General features: G+C 44.7%; 1 protein-coding gene across 3 annotated transcripts in view; it reads left to right on the forward strand.

The window, feature by feature from the left end:
- Positions 1–19,673, forward strand: part of LOC106581351 (ephexin-1) — a 28,618-nt gene that overhangs the window by 5,656 nt on the left and 3,289 nt on the right. For 2 of the 3 annotated variants that reach the window (XM_045703945.2, XM_014163353.3), the window contains exons 3-13: positions 7,936–8,050; positions 8,448–8,825; positions 9,505–9,590; positions 10,959–11,194; positions 11,344–11,504; positions 11,720–11,872; positions 16,397–16,526; positions 16,656–16,730; positions 18,748–18,837; positions 19,112–19,275; positions 19,502–19,660. In XM_045703945.2, the coding sequence (XP_045559901.2) occupies positions 7,936–8,050; positions 8,448–8,825; positions 9,505–9,590; positions 10,959–11,194; positions 11,344–11,504; positions 11,720–11,872; positions 16,397–16,526; positions 16,656–16,730; positions 18,748–18,837; positions 19,112–19,275; positions 19,502–19,660 (1,747 nt within the window). Of the gene's footprint in view, positions 1–2,501; positions 2,696–7,935; positions 8,051–8,447; positions 8,826–9,504; positions 9,591–10,958; positions 11,195–11,343; positions 11,505–11,719; positions 11,873–16,396; positions 16,527–16,655; positions 16,731–18,747; positions 18,838–19,111; positions 19,276–19,501; positions 19,661–19,673 lie in introns of those variants that run through there. The other variant, XM_045703946.2, reaches the window with a different exon arrangement.

Raw genomic sequence — 19,673 nt, forward strand, 5'->3', positions numbered from 1 at the left:
CCAGTGAACGGGCACCATAATTTACAGAAATACTCATCATAAACGTTGACAAAATATATAACAATTAATTAAAGAAGTATAGATGAACTATTCCTTTATGCAACTGCTTTGTCAGATTTCAAAAAACCTTACGGAGAAAGCACATTGTTCAATATTCTGAGTACTGAGCCCCAAGCTATTCAGTTAGCCGTCCAGCCATGGCATCCACAAAACGCTGAAATATGTAAAAATATTATCTTACCTTTGCTGATCTTCAGGCTGAATGCACTCGGAAGGTCTCCCACTTCCACAAGAAATGTTCATTTGTTTGATAAAGTCCATAATTTATGTCGAAATAAATCCGTTTTGATGGCGCGTCCAGATCACCATTCCAAAATGCATCTATCCACCATCGATGAAAAGTTATAAAGTTCCCTCAGCGTTTGTAGAAACATGTCAAACCATGTTCACAATCAATCTTTATGGTGTTTTTAACGTAGAATGTCGATAATTTTCCAACCGGACAATAGCAGATTCATTACAGAAGAAAAATAAAAATGGCTAGCCCTACGTGAGCGCGCACGAGGTAAGTCAATGACACCAGGTCGACCACTTACTGTTCCGGGTATTATTCAATCAAATTGCATTGTAGAAGCCTCAAACAAGGTTATAATGACTGTTGACATCTAGTGGAAGCCTTAGGAAGTGCAACATGACCTCACAGACACTGTAGTTTAGATAGAACATCATTTGAAATGACTACAATCATGTGAGGTCAAACTTCCTGGTTGGATTTTTCTCAGGTTTTTACCTGCCATATGAGTTCTGTTATACTCACAGACATCATTCAAACAGTTTTAGAAACTTCAGTGTTTTCTATCCAAATCTACTAATAATATGCATATCCTACCTTCTGAGTCTGAGTAGGAGGCAGTTTAATTTGGGTACGTTTTTCATCCGGCCGTGAAAATACTGCCTCCTATAGTGAAGAGGTTAAACCCTTTACAATGAAGATCTGTGAAGTTATTTGGATTGTTACAAATTATCTTTGAAAGACAGGGTCCTGAAAAAGGGATGTTTCTTTTTTTGCTGAGTTTAGTTAGCAATTGGGGTAACGCTTGTTAGCAACTTCCCTCAAACTGCACACAGATACAAAAATTGTATCCACAAATTAATTTGACTCTGGGGAAGTAGATAAAGGGCTTCATTTCCAAAATCCTGAAGTATCCCTTTATGCAAACCAGATTGCATGATTTTCTTATTATTTATTTTTTTAATTTACAGATAACCAGGGGGACGCAAACACACAGACATAATTTACAAACTAAGCATTTGTGTTTAATGAGCCTGCCAGATCAGAGGCAGTAAGGATGACCAGAGATGTTCTCTTTAAGTGTGTGAATTGGAAAATATTCCTATCCTGCTAAGCAATCAAAATATAAGGAGTACTTTTGGGTGTCAGGGAAAATGTATGGAATAAAAAAGTACCTTATTTCTTTAGGAATGTGGTGAAGTAAAAGTTGTCAAAAATAGAAATAGTTGTTATTCTGTGGTGTTCCATAGACCGCAGAACAGGAGCGGTTGTATTGTTCTACAGAGAACACAGGCTTGACAGTCGGACGGTCCTGAGAGCTAATGAAACCAGAGGAACCGGTTCCAGTGTTCTTCTAGCCACCCGCCTTTAACCTCCAGCCTACAAGCTTCATATAGCCTGAGGCTGGAGAGGAGAGCTACCACCACTGAAATGCACCTTTCCCACTGGGCAAAAAATGGTTGAATCAACGTTGTTTCCACGTAATTACAATGTGACGACGTTGAATCAACTTGGAAAACTGATTTGGATTTACAAAAAGTAATCGACCCGTAAGGGAATTTAGTTTTTTATTAACTGAAATTCAATAACAGGGTGACATTTTTGTTGTTGAATTCAAGTTAAATTCCCATTAGTTGACAACTCAACCAAGTGAAAATCAAAACTAGATGGTCAACTGACGTCTGTTCCCTGTGGGTTGTTAACATTTACTACATACCATAATATATTGCTATTGTCAACAAAGTATTCAGATACATGAATGTGTAGGCCAATGGACAATGAACTGTGTGACTACACTAGTGCATTCTACGGCAGTATTGTATGCTGTTTTTATTTCAACCATCCCCCTATTTTTGTTTATTACCCCAAATAAAGGTGACACCTGTACGTGGTGCAGGTTTCCAGGAATAGACACAGACAGTTCATTTCTCCAGGACTCTTTCCTGGTCCCTGGTAGACTTTGCCCAGCCTGTGGGATAGGCTTTTAGGGTGTGAGGGAAATCGCTTTATTTATGACCAGTTAGGTCAGGAGAGTCAGGTGCCCTAGTTAAACAAGAGTACGTTGTATAACTTTTCATAAAACATATGGGACCATTCTAAAATAGGATGAGAAGAGGTGATACTCTTAGATGACCTAAACATCAAAGACTGTAGCCGTTGACATTTCATTCTTGAAGGATTTGAGTCCTTTGAGATGAAGTCAAACCATTATTCAACCTATAGTCAAAGCTGGTTACGATTTTCACTTTGGGGATAACCTTATCTTATCTCTGTCCAAGTGCTCTTTCTTATTATGGGAGTTGTATAATAATTGTTGTTGAACTTTTCATTTCCCATATGCTCTCAAAACAATCTTGAATCTACAGGAATGATGTACAGTAATGGTTGGATGAGTTTAGAAAGGTAGGTTGATGTTTGTGTAAATGACCTACATGTTGGCTAGTAAGGAGTTTGTTGTGGATGATCTTACAGTACTGTGACAGCTGCATTTTTAGTGCCGGATTGTGGATGTGTTTTTTTTTCTCTATGTTGCTATGAACAAGTGCAGTGGGTGCCCTTGTATGGGACTGGAATGGCTGTTTTTCCTAGCCACTGAGGTGTGTGGGAGTGGACTGTCTGTTTCGTTGCTACGGAGGTGTGTGTGTGCGTGGGACTGGACTGTCTGTTTCGTTGCTACGGAGGTGTGTGTGTGTGTGGGACTGGACTGGCTGTTTCGTTGCTACGGAGGTGTGTGTGTGTGTGGGACTGGACTGTCTGTTTCGTTGCTACGGAGGTGTGTGTGTGTGTGTGGGACTGGACTGTCTGTTTCGTTGCTACGGAGGTGTGTGTGTGTGTGGGACTGGACTGGCTGTTTCGTTGCTACGGAGGTGTGTGTGTGTGTGGGACTGGACTGGCTGTTTCGTTGCTACGGAGGTGTGTGTGTGGGACTGGACTGTCTGTTTCGTTGCTACGGAGGTGTGTGTGTGTGTGGGACTGGACTGGCTGTTTCGTTGCTACGGAGGTGTGTGTGTGTGTGGGACTGGACTGGCTGTTTCGTTGCTACGGAGGTGTGTGTGTGTGTGGGACTGGACTGGCTGTTTCGTTGCTACGGAGGTGTGTGTGTGTGTGGGACTGGACTGGCTGTTTCGTTGCTACGGAGGTGTGTGTGTGTGTGGGACTGGACTGGCTGTTTCGTTGCTACGGAGGTGTGTGTGTGTGTGGGACTGGACTGGCTGTTTCGTTGCTACGGAGGTGTGTGTGTGTGTGGGACTGGACTGGCTGTTTCGTTGCTACGGAGGTGTGTGTGTGTGTGGGACTGGACTGGCTGTTTCGTTGCTACGGAGGTGTGTGTGTGTGTGGGACTGGACTGGCTGTTTCGTTGCTACGGAGGTGTGTGTGTGTGTGGGACTGGACTGGCTGTTTCGTGGTGTTAGGCTCTAACTTTCAGAGTAAGAACTCAACGGACACTATGAAAGCTCAAACCAAGTTTATTCTTCCCAAAGGATCAAACAGCTGGACAGACAACGACATATTCACACAAGCACTGATATTTAATCTTTTCTCCGATGCGGAGTTTCCTCCAACACATCTGAACAGCCAATGCATATCTGTTGCTAGACAGAACCTTAGTGATACCTGTTCTTCCTCACTTCATCTGACCTGACCTCTGCCCCAAAGTGCTCACTCCTCCCCAACTCACGGCTGTCATGGTGTCTCTTCTCCTCCCAGATGATCCCTCCCATAGGATCCCTGATGGCTAATAACAACATATCCTGACATAATGTAAATGTTATACATTACCCTCTCTCCCTCAGTGACAGCAATAAGTATATTTCATATTCTCAGAACCCAACAGTAGCTACTGAGGTGTGTGGGACTGGACTGGCTGTTTTATAGCTACTGAGGTGTGTGTGGGACTGGACTGGCTGTTTCATAGCTACTGAGGTGTGTGTGGGACTGGACTGGCTGTTTTATAGCTACTGAGGTGTGTGTGGGACTGGACTGGCTGTTTTATAGCTACTGAGGTGTGTGGGGGACTGGACTGGCTGTTTCATAGCTACTGAGGTGTGTGTGGGACTGGACTGGCTGTTTCATAGCTACTGAGGTGTGTGTGGGACTGGACTGGCTGTTTCATAGCTACTGAGGTGTGTGTGAGACTGGACTGGCTGTTTCATAGCTACTGAGGTGTGTGGGACTGGACTGGCTGTTTCATAGCTACTGAGGTGTGTGTGGGACTGGACTGGCTGTTTCATAGCTACTGAGGTGTGTGTGGGACTGGACTGGCTGTTTCATAGCTACTGAGGTGTGTGTGGGACTGGACTGGCTGTTTCATAGCTACTGAGGTGTGTGTGTGTGTGTGTGTGTGGGGGACTGGCTGTTTCATAGCTACTGAGGTGTGTGTGTGTGTGTGTGTGTGTGTGGGACTGGCTGTTTCATAGCTACTGAGGTGTGTGTGTGTGTGTGTGGGACTGGACTGGCTGTTTCATAGCTACTGAGGTTGTGTGTGTGTGTGTGTGTGTGTGTGTGTGTGTGTGGGGGGGGGGGGGGGGGACTGGACTGGCTGTTTCATAGCTACTGAGGTGTATGGGACTGGGTTGACTGTTTCATTGCTACTGAGGTGTGTGTGGGACTGGACTGGCTGTTTCCTAGCTGCTGAGGTGTGTGTGTGTGTGGGACTGGCTTTTTCATAGCTACTGAGGTGTGTGTGTGTGTGTGTGTGGGACTGGACTGGCTGTTTCCTAGCTACTGAGGTGTGTGTGTGTGTGTGGGACTGGACTGGCTGTTTCCTAGCTGCTGAGGTGTGTGTGTGTGTGTGTGGGGGACTGGACTGGCTGTTTCATAGCTACTGAGGTGTGTGTGGGACTGGACTGGCTGTTTCATAGCTACTGAGGTGTGTGTGGGACTGGACTGGCTGTTTCATAGCTACTGAGGTGTGTGTGAGACTGGACTGGCTGTTTCATAGCTACTGAGGTGTGTGTGAGACTGGACTGGCTGTTTCATAGCTACTGAGGTGTGTGGGACTGGACTGGCTGTTTTATAGCTACTGAGGTGTGTGGGGGACTGGACTGGCTGTTTCATAGCTACTGAGGTGTGTGTGGGACTGGACTGGCTGTTTCATAGCTACTGAGGTGTGTGTGAGACTGGACTGGCTGTTTTATAGCTACTGAGGTGTGTGGGACTGGACTGGCTGTTTCATAGCTACTGAGGTGTGTGTGGGACTGGACTGGCTGTTTTATAGCTACTGAGGTGTGTGTGGGACTGGACTGGCTGTTTCATAGCTACTGAGGTGTGTGTGGGACTGGACTGGCTGTTTCATAGCTACTGAGGTGTGTGTGAGACTGGACTGGCTGTTTTATAGCTACTGAGGTGTGTGGGACTGGACTGGCTGTTTCATAGCTACTGAGGTGTGTGTGGGACTGGACTGGCTGTTTTATAGCTACTGAGGTGTGTGTGAGACTGGACTGGCTGTTTCATAGCTACTGAGGTGTGTGTGGGACTGGACTGGCTGTTTCATAGCTACTGAGGTGTGTGTGAGACTGGACTGGCTGTTTCATAGCTACTGAGGTGAAGTTACCGCCAGGTAAATCTATGATGTTGAAATGCCTATTTACTCTGTTCCATCTGACTGCGCAATCCACTGTCTTATCAGCTAAACCAGGCCATTTATATACTAGATCTACACTGTCAAAAGTGTCTAGACATTATCTCCTGTTTCTTCTAGACAAGCATTTGGGTTTTCAACATTGGAGATTTGTAATTACCTTGCTGGCTGTCTCTCTGATATTTGCAACATTGTTTCAACATTTAAATTCGATCTCCAGCTGCTCATTAGCTCATTGTTATGGATATATCCCCAAAAAATCACTAGACAAGAGATTAAACCCAAATGCAGCTACTTTGCTGTTATTCTGGCTACACTGTTAGGCGTGACTGTGTTAGTTGGCTAGCTAGCAAGCAAGGGATAAGAACGTTACCAACCATCATGGCAACGGAACATTTTAGAACGAACGACTGGGTCGTGTCCATAGATGTAGAACAAAAAAAACGTAATGCCTGTGTTGCCTCTCTGGCAACCGATAGAACGAATGACAAGCTGGCTTGGGTACCAACCATTGATTTGTGTCTGGACTATATCTCATGGAAGTATTAAAGAGTATGAATAAGTTCATAAAGATTTCAATGAAAATATGTCAATCATTATTTGAACATGTTGGTAACCCGTTGTATGAAAGTGATAATGCCAGAGAAGCTGGTGTTTGGAGGATATATTGGTATGGTTACCTGTCCAAGATGAACCCGTGCCAATATATCCTCCAAACACCGGCTTCTTGGGCATTATCAACTAGAACAACATGTGCCTTTGCCCTCTGTGGTCTTAGATCAGCAGAAAAAGGTGGCACTTAACTGATGCGTATCATTCATTACTTAATGGGTGGGTGAATAGAACTTCTGTAACAACAATAACCTGGAACATATGGAAGCAATTGACCCCAAATAAGCAGGAGGTAATCGCAGAAAAGGGGAATTTGAAGGCTAGCTATCCAGATTGGTCCATGTAATCTGAGGTCCTTGGAAAGTCCCTACCTCATTAAAATTGACATTTTTAAATGGTTAAAGTAAGGGTTAAGGTTTAGGGTAGGAACATCCCAAGGATTCTGGATAGCACTGACCTATCAAGCTCTTTCATGTCAGTGAAGATTAGATAGGTCAAAGAACAGGAGGTACCTTGGCCACTGGAGTGTTGAGAAAGTTCAAACTGTATGCCCATTGGCCAGAATCTTATAACGCTATCCCATCATCTCCCTACTCGATTTACCTTATTCCCTTAATCCTTTAAGTGGTGACAGTGATAGTCTGCCAAGCTTATACTCTTCTGAGGAGTTCTGGGTTAATATTATGGTCTGTCTGAGTCAGCAACCAGGAAGTAGAGGATTCAGCTAGCTAAGGACGAGTTTCCTGACCAAAAATGCTACCACCCCGAAAGTCCAATGTGTTTGTGACCTCATGTACCACATTCAAAATATAATATTGTCCTTTTGTTTTAGTTGTATAGACAATTGTTGACACATCTCAATGTCTCTTTTGTTAAATTGGATTCACACAGCTGTTTATCAAGAGCTTAAAGCTGACTAAATCAAATTTCACTGTGTGAGTGTTCTCGTGAGATAATCACTCACTTAACACACCCACTTGGTGTCAGTTTGCCAGAGGAAAATCAGGCCTGAACGGTGTTAGTCAGTGGTGCAGCAGCTTTTATAGAACCAGAATGGAGCTGCTAGGCAAACAGTGCCATTGAAAAACAATCACTAAGTAGACTAGTTCAGCACTGAGAGGAAAACCCAGTTATTCACGTGAAAACACTCTCTCTCAATCCAACACTCAAACACTCTCTCTCCTAGCAACACATTCTTCCATTTAAAGGAAGTTTCAAAGTCATGACCACCTGCCAATCAGCCCTGTGTGTGTGTGTGTGTGTGTGTGTGTGTGTGTGTGTGTGTGTGTGTGTGTGTGTGTGTGTGTGTGTGTGTGTGTGTGTGTGTGTGTGTGTGTGTGTGTGTGTGTGTGTGTGTGTGTGTGTTTTAATAGAGGAAAATGGAGCTAGAGTATGTTTCCTCTTTGCTCACACCCCTTTCCCTTAATTATCTTCTCTCTCCCTCTTTCAGGCCCTGCAGTCTCTCTGAGGCCTGGCCCGGAGCCCAGCCCAGCCAGCAGGTCAGGCAGCAGCACCCTCAGTGTCCCTGATCTCCAGAAAACTCCCCTATCTCCCCGGGCACGACGGTGAGCCTTGCCATAAGCCAGGCCAGACTGATTCAAACCCAGACACTCACACGCAGACACACACTCAAACTGAGAAGCAACCAATTTATACCCATCTTTTATGAGCTGCCTTTCCATTGAGTGAGATATGAGCCTAGAGCAAGCTGCACTGCTCTTTGTCCCATATATTGTGTCAAGAAATATCTGTTTTCTGAGTGTGTTACAGTTAAATTTACATTTTAGTAATTTAGCAGATGCTCTTATATAGAGTGACTTAAAGTATTGAGTGCATACATTTTCATACTTTTTTTGTTACTGTAATACAGTTAGAGTTATATTTGCCTCATCTTCAAGTAGAGATATCTCTTTTGCTTATTGTTATTGCAGCTGCTTATTACTGTGTACCTGTTGTATATAGTATGCCAACATCTCCACGTCCACTCCATTCTGGAACTGCGTTGCCAAGCAACGGGGAGCCCAGGAGCCCACACATACTTTCTAGCGGGGCCTCTTCCCCTCTTTGGATGAGGAGCGGAGGAGGAGGAGGAGGAGGAGGAGGAGGGAGGAAGAGCGTATATGCTTCTCCAGCTAGCGGTCAGTGTGGAGGGGGCTCCACTTCCTCCATCTCCGTTTCTAGCGCTCTGTTGTACCGGACACATGGCATGCGCGCACACACTGAAGACATGGAGAGCCTCTCAGAATGCATCGCCGCCTGCTCTGTACGGGAGCCCGGAGGGGACACACAGTCACCGCAACCAGCGGAAGAGGGGGTCGATGTAGAGGGAGTCAAACTCAGGTAAAAAGATGGGGAGAAGAACTGTTGGGTTCTGCAAGTGGTTATTATGTGCTAATTGGCAATTGATTAGTGAAAGTGCAGTATGTTGCAGGTGATTTATTTCTGTGTAATAATATGCTGAAGAGGGTGAGCTTATTGAAGAGGTGCTCAGTGAAGTACTAAAACAGTACGTAGTGAGCTAGGCAATGTGGAGATAGACATGTAGTCCTCAGATTTCTTTTTTGTGAGTTGCAGCATTTCTGTACCTTCTATCAAATCCATCTTGGTAGCAAAAAGGAGTCCCTGGGCTCTGGTTTAAATCTTGCGGCATGAATATATTCCTTATTTTATGTGAATCTTCTTTTTAAAATGCATATTATTGATTTTGAGGATGGAATCTCACATAGAAGGAATGTCTGTGGGAACAAGGATCTATTGGTAGCCTGTTGAGATGTGAATATCTAACATTTCTCATGCAGTGTCAGGAGGCCACACATAATGAACAGATGGTATTTGGACAATGTGAAATGAAGTGCTCTCAATCTGACTCTCATAGACCTCCAGATGCTCCAATGATTGTCCTCGAATTGTTGTAAATTATAGGATGAACAGTGCTTTGCCGTTGACGTCAAAGCATCTCCTTGCTCATCTCTCGTCTTTATTTTTCTTTCTTTCTCTCATTCTCTCTTTCTCTACTCAGTTTGGTGAGCAATGGGGAAAGAAAGGGCTCAACACCATTGAAAATAGAATCCATCTGCTACAGTCTCAACATTGTCAAGAACATTGGTGAGAAAAATGTAGCCAGTAGAACTGTCAATTCCATGCAAGTTGGAGGTAACATATGTATTCCACCCACAGCACTTCAACCTCCAGAGCTGCTGCTGCACTGACATAATGATATTCTCTGTTCCACCACACACACATGCGCAGATAGTGGTACACACAAACACATGCAGGTACACGCATCAATGCAGGTATACACACACACACACACACACACACACACACACACACACACACACACACACACACACACACACACTGCTGTTAACAATGACATTGCCTTAAAAATAACAAGATTTCCCTGAAGTTGCATCCATCTATCACTTAAAACTTCACTGTGCATCCGTCAAGGTTGAAGGTTAAGTTTAGTGTGTGGCGGGGCTCTGTTCTCTGTACTTACAGTAATGGGTATAGATGAGTTCAGAGCAAGGTCAAAGGTCAGGTGCTGCACACTTGCAGGGTGAAAGATCATGTGCTGCACACCTGTTCTGTATGTGTAAATAAAAGGATGTCCTTTGAACAGATGCATTAATAGAAGAACTCAGGCAAAAGTGCTTCTTGTCAACATGTTGGTTCAAGCATGCCTCTTTCTCCTTCTCTCTCAATCTTACCCTCTCTCTCCATCTCTCGCTCTGCCTGTCTTTATATCCCTCTTTTCTCTCTCTCCCTCTCTTATATAAGTGTCAATACCAGACGCCCACCTACAATAGGTTAGCATTTGAATCTGACTAAGGGGGCTTATGCAACTGTTTCCTGCTGTTCAACGTCACCTTAACCTCTATGTAGGGTGAGAGGACAGAACACACTCACACATGCATGCGTGCACGCACACACACATATACACACAGTGCCAATGTTCTCCTCCACAGCTAACCACCTCGCTTATCAATGTGCAAATATCCAGCCCTCTTTCACCTGAAACTGGCTGAGGGAAAGGTAAAGAGGACTGATAGAGAAATGTGAAGTCAGTCAGCCATTGGTGGCCTGCCAATATGCAAAGGAGATGAGATCCATTCTTTCATAAGAGATGAGATCCATTCTTTCAAAGGAGATGAGATCCATTCCTTCCAAATTGACTGTACACAATAACTCATGTAGTTACAACTCTACGATTTCACATAAATATAAAGGGAACATTTTAGTTCTAGGTAACGGGGGTCAATGTAAAGACACCAAAGTGTAGTTGTGAGTTATAAGTTTGATTCCCCCATGGGCCACATATGCTGTGTGATGTGGCTTCAGACTAAAGTGTCTGCTAAATATCCCTAATAATATAATATTGTTATCAAACCAAACCTGACCATGTGCTCAGACTCATGTTGTCTTCCTTCTGTCTTTTTTCTTTCTATTTTGTCCCTTTTCTCCCTCCAGCCTTCCTGTACCAGGAGTACCGGGACACATCCAAGCAGCAGGAGATCGAGCAGCGACGGCAGCAGGAAGGGTTGACCTATGGGGTCAGCGCAGGGTTAGGGGTGACGTCCCCACCAGCCCTGCAGCTGCAGCTGAGGAACAACTCCCGCTCTCTGAGTCTGTGGCAGAACCTGGAGGTTGTGCAGCAGAGCGGCCTGCTCACCCAGCTACCGCAGAGAGAGATCATCATACAAGAGGTGTGAGATCAAAGGTCATACAGTAGAGGGAAGGGCTGTACAGCAGAGAGAGAGGTGAAAGGTTATACTGTAGGGTAAAAGTTCAGAGAGGTCTTACCTGAATGGTAAGTGAGTGCCTTCTTGACCTGTGTCCTCTCTCTCTTCTCTAGGCCATGTTTGAGCTGGTAACCTCAGAGGCGTCCTACTACAAGAGTCTGGAGGTGCTGGAGACCCACTTCCTGAAGAACCCTGTGCTGGTCAACACACTCAGCCAATCAGACATGCACTTCCTGTTCTCCAACATTGAGGAGGTGATGAAGGCCAGCGAGAGGTAAGAGAAGCGTTTGTGTCTGTGACTAATCAGCCCCCCATCCTCTCTGCAATGTTTGATTACTGACCCCACTAAACTGCTGTTAAGCTTTCTGAAAGTAAAAAGCAAACAAGTCCTTAATCATCTTTCATTCCATATCATACTGTAATAGTTGTATGGTGATATTTATTCACCTGTCCCCTGCTGCTGACGTCATACTATTCATCCTTCCTTAGGTTCCTAATGGACCTGGAGAACCGCATCGAACAGTCCCTCCAGATCTCAGAGGTGTGTGACATCGTCCACCAGCACGCCGTCAACCACTTCCATGTCTTTATCACCTACGTCATCAACCAGGTGTATCAGGAGAAGAACTACCGACGCATTCTGTGGGTACCCCTCCAACTAATGTCTACAGCAGTACAATATTTGGCATAACCTCTCTGTGGGTACCCCTCCAACTAATGTCTACAGCAGTACAATATTTGGCATAACCTCTCTGTGGGTACCCCTCCAACTAATGTCTACAGCAGTACAATATTTGGCATAACCTCTCTGTGGGTACCCCTCCAACTAATGTCTACAGTAGTACCATATGTTGTATAACCTCTCTGTGCAGTAATACAATAGAGATGGTGTTGTGGTTGGTATGGCAGCTGTGCCAAACTGTTGATCATCACAGATCATCGTTTTCAATTTAGAGTTGACTGTTGAGTAAGACTATCTATGTGGTTTATGCGCAGTAGACCTATGTACTGTATGTGTACTCACTGAATAAAATGATGGTCTGTGAGTTGTATGACAGCATACCTGACAGAATAACACATGACTTTCAGCACAGTGGAAAGTGGCTGTCCATCATAGTGACTGAACAGAACAAATCCTTGAGAAAGAACCTTGAGCTGTGTCTATGATAACAACAGAACACCTCTGCATTGAATAACATTTTGTTCACCTGTCCTGATCTGGATGAAGCACACACACACACACACACACTTCACCCCTCTATCTGTGTGTGTGTGTGTGTGTGTGTGTGTGTGTGTGTGTGTGTGTGTGTGTGTGTGTGTGTGTGTGTGTGTGTGTGTGTGTGTGTGTGTCCGTGTGTCCGTGTGTGTCCCTACTTGTGTCTGGGCTGATTGGTCTCTGTGCCTATAGATATATATATATCTCAAACACCAGTCAAAAGTTTGGAGACACCTACTCATTCAAGGGTTTTTCTTTATTTTCTACAAACAAGGGCACTCCGTTCATCCACCTCTGGCCTGCTCGCCTCCCTACCTCTGAGGAAGCACAGTTCCCGCTCAGCCCAGTCAAAACTGTTTGCTGCTCTGGCACCCCAATGGTGGAACAAGCTCCCTCACGACGCCAGGACAGCGGAGTCAATCACCACCTTCCGGAGACACCTGAAACCCCACCTCTTCAAGGAATACCTGGGATAGGATAAAGTAATCCTTCTAACCCCCCCCCTTAAAAGATTTAGATGCACTATTGTAAAGTGGTTGTTCCACTGGATATTATAAGGTGAATGCACCAATTTGTAAGTCGCTCTGGATAAGAGCGTCTGCTAAATGACTTAAATGTAAATGTAAATGTACATTGTAGAATAATAGTGAAGACATGAAAACTATGAAATAACACATATGGAATCATGTAGTAACCAAAAAAGTGTTAAACAAATCAAAACATATTTTATATTTGAGATTCTTCAACATAGCCACCCTTTGCCTTGATGACAGCTTTGCACACTCTTGGGATTCTCTCAACCAGCTTTGCCTGGAATACTTTTCCAAAAGTGTTGAAGGAGTTCCCACATATGCTGAGCACTTGTTGGCTGCTTTTCCTTCACTCTGCGGTCCAACTCATCCCAAACCGTCTCAATTGGGTTGAGGTTGGGTGATTATGGAGGCTAGGTCATCTGATGCAGCACTCCATCACTTGATCAAATAGCGCTTACACAGTCTGGAGGTGTGTTGGGTCATTTTCCTGTTGAAAAACAAATGATAGACCCACTAAGCGCAACCCAGATGGGATGGTGTATCGCTGCAGAATGCTGTGGCCATGCTGGTTAAGTGTGCCTTGAATTATAAATAAATCATTGACAGTGTCACCAGCAAAGCCCCCCCACACCATCACAGCTCCTCCTCCATGCTTCACAGTGGGAACCACACATGCGGAGATCATCCGTTCAGCTACTCTGCGTCTCACAAAGACACGGCAGTTGGAACCAAAAATATCAAATTTGAACTCATCAGACCAAAGGACAGATTTCTACCGTTTTAATGTCCATTGCTCGTGTTTCTTGGCCCAAGCAAGTCCGTTCTTCTTATTGGTTTCCTTTAGTAGTGGTTTCTTTGCAGCAATTTGACCATGAAGGCCTGATTTACCCAGTCTCCTCTGAACAGTTGATGTTGAGATGTCTGTTATTTGAACTCTGCAAAGCACTCCTCTGCAGCAGAGTTAACTCTCGGTCTTCCTTTCCTTGGGCGGTCCTCATGAGAGCAAGTTTCATCATAGTGCTTGATGGTTTTTGCGACTGCACTTGAAGATACTTTCAAAGTTCTTGAAATGTTCTGTAATGACTGACCTAAATGTCTTAAAGTAATGATGGACTGTCATTTCTCTTTGCTTATTTGAGCTGTTTTTGACATAATATGGACTTGATCTTTTACCAAATAGGGCTATGTTCTGTATACCATCCCTACCTTGTCACAACACAACTGATTGTCTCAAACGCATTAAGAAAGAAAGAAATTCCACAAAATGAACGTGCTCAGTCCCCTCATGTACTCCCTGTTCACTCATGACTGCACGGCCAGGCACGACTCCAACACCATCATCAAGTTTGTCATTGACACAACAGTGGTAGGCCTGATCACTGACAACGATGAGACAGCCTATAGGGAGGAGGTCAGAGACCTGGCCATGTGGTGCCAGGACAACAACATCTCCCTCAACGTGATCAAGACAAATGAGATGATGGTGGACTACAGGATAATGAGGACTGAGCACGCCCCCATTCTCATCGATGGGGCTGTAATGGAGCAGGTTGAGAGCTTCAAGATCCTTGATGTCCACATCACCAACAAACTATCATGGTCCAAACACACCAAGACAGTTGTGAAGAAGGCACGACAACGCCTATTACCCCTCAGGAGACTGAAAATATTTAGCATGGGTCCTCAGATCCTTAAAGTTCTACAGCTGCACCATCGAGAGCATCCTGGCATGATAAGGCAACTGCTCGGCCTCCGATCGCAAGGCACTACAGAGGGTAGTGCGTACGGCCCAGTACATCACTGGAGCCAAGCATCCTGCCATCCAGGACCTCTATACCAGGCGGTGTCAGAGGAAGGCCCTAAAAATTGCCAAAGACTCCAGCCACCCGAGTAATAGACTGTTCTCTCTGCTACCGCACGGCAAGCGGTACCGGAGCGCCAAGTCTAGGTCCAAAAGGCTTCTTAACAGCTGCTACCCCCAAGCCATAAGACTCCTGAACAGCTTATCAAATGACTACCTGGACTATTTGCATTGACCCACCTCCATTTTTACGCTGCTGCTACTCTCTGTTGATTATCTATGTATAGTCCCTTTACCTCTACCTACATGTACATATTACATCAATTACATCAACTAACCTGTAGCCCCGCACATTGACTCGGTACCAGTACCCCCTGTATATAGCCTTGTTACTGTTTATTTTTATTTTAAATTTTTTTTGCTTCAGTTGATTTTAGTAAATATTTTCTTAACACTCAATTTTCTTAACTGCATTGTTGGTTAAGGGCTTGTAAGGTACGCATTTCACTGTAAGATCTACACCTGTTGTATTCGGCGCATGTGACAAATAACGTTTTATTTGATTTAATACGGTGTGGGGCCACCATGAGCCAGAACAGCTTCAATGTACCGTGGCATAGATTCTACATGTGTCTGGAACTCTGTTGGAGGGATGCGACACCATTCTTCCATCAAACCATTCAGTGGCCAATCGTGGGGGCGTTGTCATCCTTTGGGGGAATAGCCATGGTAGCCAAAAGAATGAACTACCCAGCATTTTTATACGTGAACCTAAGCACAATGGGATGTTAATAGCTTCATTAACTCAGGAACAACACCTGTGTGGAAGCACTTACTTTCAATGTACTTTGTATCCATCATTTACTCAAGTGTTTCCATTATTTTGGCAGTTACCGGTATGTGCTGTATTGACATATTCCATATAATGTGATATAGCGATCATCGGCATAGCATTAACGACCATTAATGACATATAGAACGTCAGTGACTGTGTTCTGAGTCACCAAGGTATTGGTGACATTAGTGTGAGCAGCTGTTTAGCCCTGCTGGCTGGGAGATTCTTAAGAGGTTTTCACTGATGCCTCTCATTCCTAACCAGATTATTGACAGGCTGCATGTAGCTTGCGTAAAAATTTTGTAAAGGCGATTGTTGTCCTCTCTATGAAAACTCTCTAAGTTTTATTAAACACTGTGTGGAAAGAACTAAGCTTGCTGAGCTAGAGATCAAGCTAACTTTAGCGAGGGAGACCTCTGCTGGGCAGTTGGTTGTACTGCCAAGACAGTGTGAAGTCATAGTCAGCAGGTGGCTGTGGTTTTCCGTAGGTCACATTGTATGGAAGGATGGATCTGTGTGGTCTGTGTGTTTGGACTTGCCTGGATGACGTCAGTGTGATGATTTGTTGCTCATGTAGTAGTCTGCTGCAACATATATCAACTCGGAAGCTTGTCTACTCTCTGCGTAGACCGTATGGGGTCAGACAACATCACTGATTCAGTCTGGGGTTGTTTGAACATGCATGTGTTTTGTGTTGGCTGTCTTTGTGGTGGTTTGAACATGCATGTGTTTTGTGTTGGCTGTCTTTGTGGTGGTTTGAACATGCATGTGTTTTGTCCAGACAGGGAAATCAGTTATTCCGCGAGGCCATGGTTCAGCTGGAGAACCATCCGTGTGTCCGAGGCCTGTCCTTCACATCCTTCCTCATCCTCCCCTTCCAGAGGATCACACGACTCAAAATGCTGGTCCAGGTAAACATGGTGCTTCTTTAAAAGTTAATAATAGTTGTGATAATGCTTTACTGTGTGCTAACATATTGCAGTATCAGTATTCAGGATGTAGGTTTTGCTTTGAACTTCTGATGCTGTGTTTGCTTGCAGAACATTCTGAAGAAGGCAGAGGAGTATTCAGAGATTGAGGCTAATGCCATCAAGGCTCACCAGCAGCTGGAGCAGGTACAGTAGTGAGGGGTGCTGACTTTGCTTGGGTCCAGTACTGACGCAGGTACAGTAACAGTACCAAACCAGTTTACAGTACCAAACCAGTCTGGGAGAGATGAAAGCATGCTGGATTTGGTTCAGTACTGGCCTGGGGCGTGTTGGAGGAAGTAGTGCTGGTGGTGATTATTGGCTCAGGGCATGTCATGGTGTTGAGTGTTACATTAAAAAACAATCATCGCCATCATCATGTTGAGAAGACTTAGTCTTGTCACCCCTCTCTATGCTTTGTATGGAATGATGATTGTCATGATGAGGTTAATTGTCGTCGTCACATTTTGCATATATTCGCAGAGTACGACCCTGCCTCACACAGGAAGCGGCGCAGGTCCTAATCCAGGCACTTGTCATCTCCCGTCTGGATTACTGCAACTCGCTGTTGGCTGGGCTCCCTGCCTGTGCCATTAAACCCCTACAACTCATCCAGAACGCCGCAGCCCGTCTGGTGTTCAACCTTCCCAAGTTCTCTCACGTCACCCCGCTCCTCCGCTCTCTCCACTGGCTTCCAGTTGAAGCTCGCATCCGCTACAAGACCATGGTGATTCCCTACGGAGCTGTGAAGGGAACGGCACCTCCATACCTTCAGGCTCTGATCAGGCCCTACACCCAAACAAGGGCACTGCGTTCATCCACCACTGGCCTGCTGGCCCCCCTACCTCTGAGGAAGCACAGTTCCCGCTCAGCCCAGTCAAAACTGTTCGCTGCTCTGGCACCCCAATGGTGGAACAAGCTCCCTCACGACGCCAGGACAGCGGAGTCAATCACCACCTTCCGGAGACACCTGAAACCCCACCTCTTTAAGGAATACTTAGGATAGGATAAAGTAATCCTTCTAACCCCCCCCCCCCCCCCCCCCTTAAAAGATTTAGATGCACTATTGTAAAGTGGTTGTTCCACTGGATATCATAAGGTGAATGCAGCATTTTGTAAGTCGCTCTGGATAAGAGCGTCTGCTAAATGACTTAAATGTAATAAAAATGTAAATATATTATTTACCTCCCAGTAATGTTCTGTTAAAAAGACTCTCCGGTACTTTTGTATACATTTTTGCCAGTAGTTTTGAAAGTAGCTCTCACGAGCCAAAAGTGGTGCCCGAAAATGTAGTACTACGTCACATATGTGCAGATATGTTAACCACATCATTGCCCTCTCTCTCGCTCTTCTGTCTGTGCACCTTGCTAGCTGCCTCTCAAATGGCGAGGGCTGAAGCTCATTGGCTAGAATTGGAATTGCTAGGGGGCTGGCCCCCATGTGGGAAAATGTAGGGAAAATGGCGCCGCTTAGCTTCCAGTAAACAGTCGCTTTCAAACTAGGGAATTTGTGGCTAATTGAGGTAAGACAGTAATTCTGTTTATAGATTATGCATGTTTGTACAATGGCATTGTTGAATACTCCTTTCTGATTGGCTTGAAGGGCATTCTAGTGTACCCATTATGTCCCTATAACGCATGGTATATTTGCAAGTCAGAATTCAATGGTTATATTTCCTTTTTACATGTTTTGTTTGAGCTGCTGTTGAATTCGATTTTCGTAATAGCAAGCAAGGACTGATGGTTTGGTTAGCTAAACTAGTGGGTCTGTTTGGTTACCATGGCAACTACTGTAGCTATCTAGTAAACTTGCTAGATACTTCAGTGGGTGTTGAACACATTTCTACTGGCAAATGAACATATTTATAGTGGCAAATGTGTTTAATTATAGCCATGGTATTAACGGGATAATCAACTTGGTGTTCCACTCCTTTAGCGCGTCTTTTAAAAACTTCCATGTCATTCATTATTTTCCATAGAACGCATAGCCCCTCGTTGATTATCCCTTACATAAACTATACATTGACACATCCAGGTCAAAGCGGGAGGTTTAAAAAATGCTTAGTCGCCAAAGTTCTGGAGCATGTCTTTAACTGACTAAAAACAATTCCAAGGGAGCCTTGGGATGTGTTCCTTATTTAATGGTTTGTTTGTGTGCATGTCAGATTGTGAAGGAGTGCAACGAGGGTGTGAGGAAGATGAGTCGTACAGAGGAACTCATCAGCATTGAGAAAACACTGGAGTTCAAGTCTAAGGTACCTGCAGCTGCCAGTCATGTGACAACATGTCTATATTCTGTATAGAAAAACAGTTACACTGCCAGACTGGCACAAACAGACTTAGTCAAAGGTTATCTATCGCAGTTAGGGTCATTGTCTGTTTGAATCCTTTAAGGAGGTCGATGGACCAAAAATGTTGGCATTTCAAATATAAAAACTATATTGTAAAAAAAAGAAAAAGAGATCTCCATGATTTGTAATAATCCTGAGTTGAACTCTGACCTTGTGAACTGTGACCCTTTCCCTCCAGTCGGTGCCGGTGATCTCCCACTCCCGCTGGTTGCTGAAGAAGGGTGAGGTGCAGCAGATGGCCGGGCCCAAGAGCACTAGGACCATGCGGAGCAAGAAGCTCCACCACCCTGTCTACCTGTTCCTCTTCAACAACCTGCTGCTCATCACCAAGCGCAGCTCCAGGTCAGCACATGGCATCATCACACAGACAGCTAGTGGTCATTGGTGGTCACAGCACACCCACTTTCAGTCTGGGACTTTCTATTGCTCCCCCCACGTCACATTATTTTGTATACAGGCAGTTTCGAAGTCTACTACCTGCCAAACTGCCCTGTGCTCACAGCAGGCTTTGTTTGTTTGTTTATTTATATATATATATATATATATATGAATAAAATGTGTGTGTCAGTGGTGAGAAGTTCCAGGTGCTAGACTCGTGCACACGGGCTATGCTGAGGACTGAGGACCTGGAAGACCAGGGTCAGATGCTGGCCAATGTGTTCAACCTGAAACTCCTGGAGAACCAGGAGGAGAGGCCTGTCAACTACATGCTCAAGACCTCCAGCATGTGAGTGACTACA

The sequence above is a fragment of the Salmo salar genome, chromosome 20 (assembly GCF_965601325.2).
Source record: "Salmo salar chromosome 20, fSalSal1, whole genome shotgun sequence".
NCBI classification, from domain to species: Eukaryota; Metazoa; Chordata; class Actinopteri; order Salmoniformes; family Salmonidae; genus Salmo; species Salmo salar.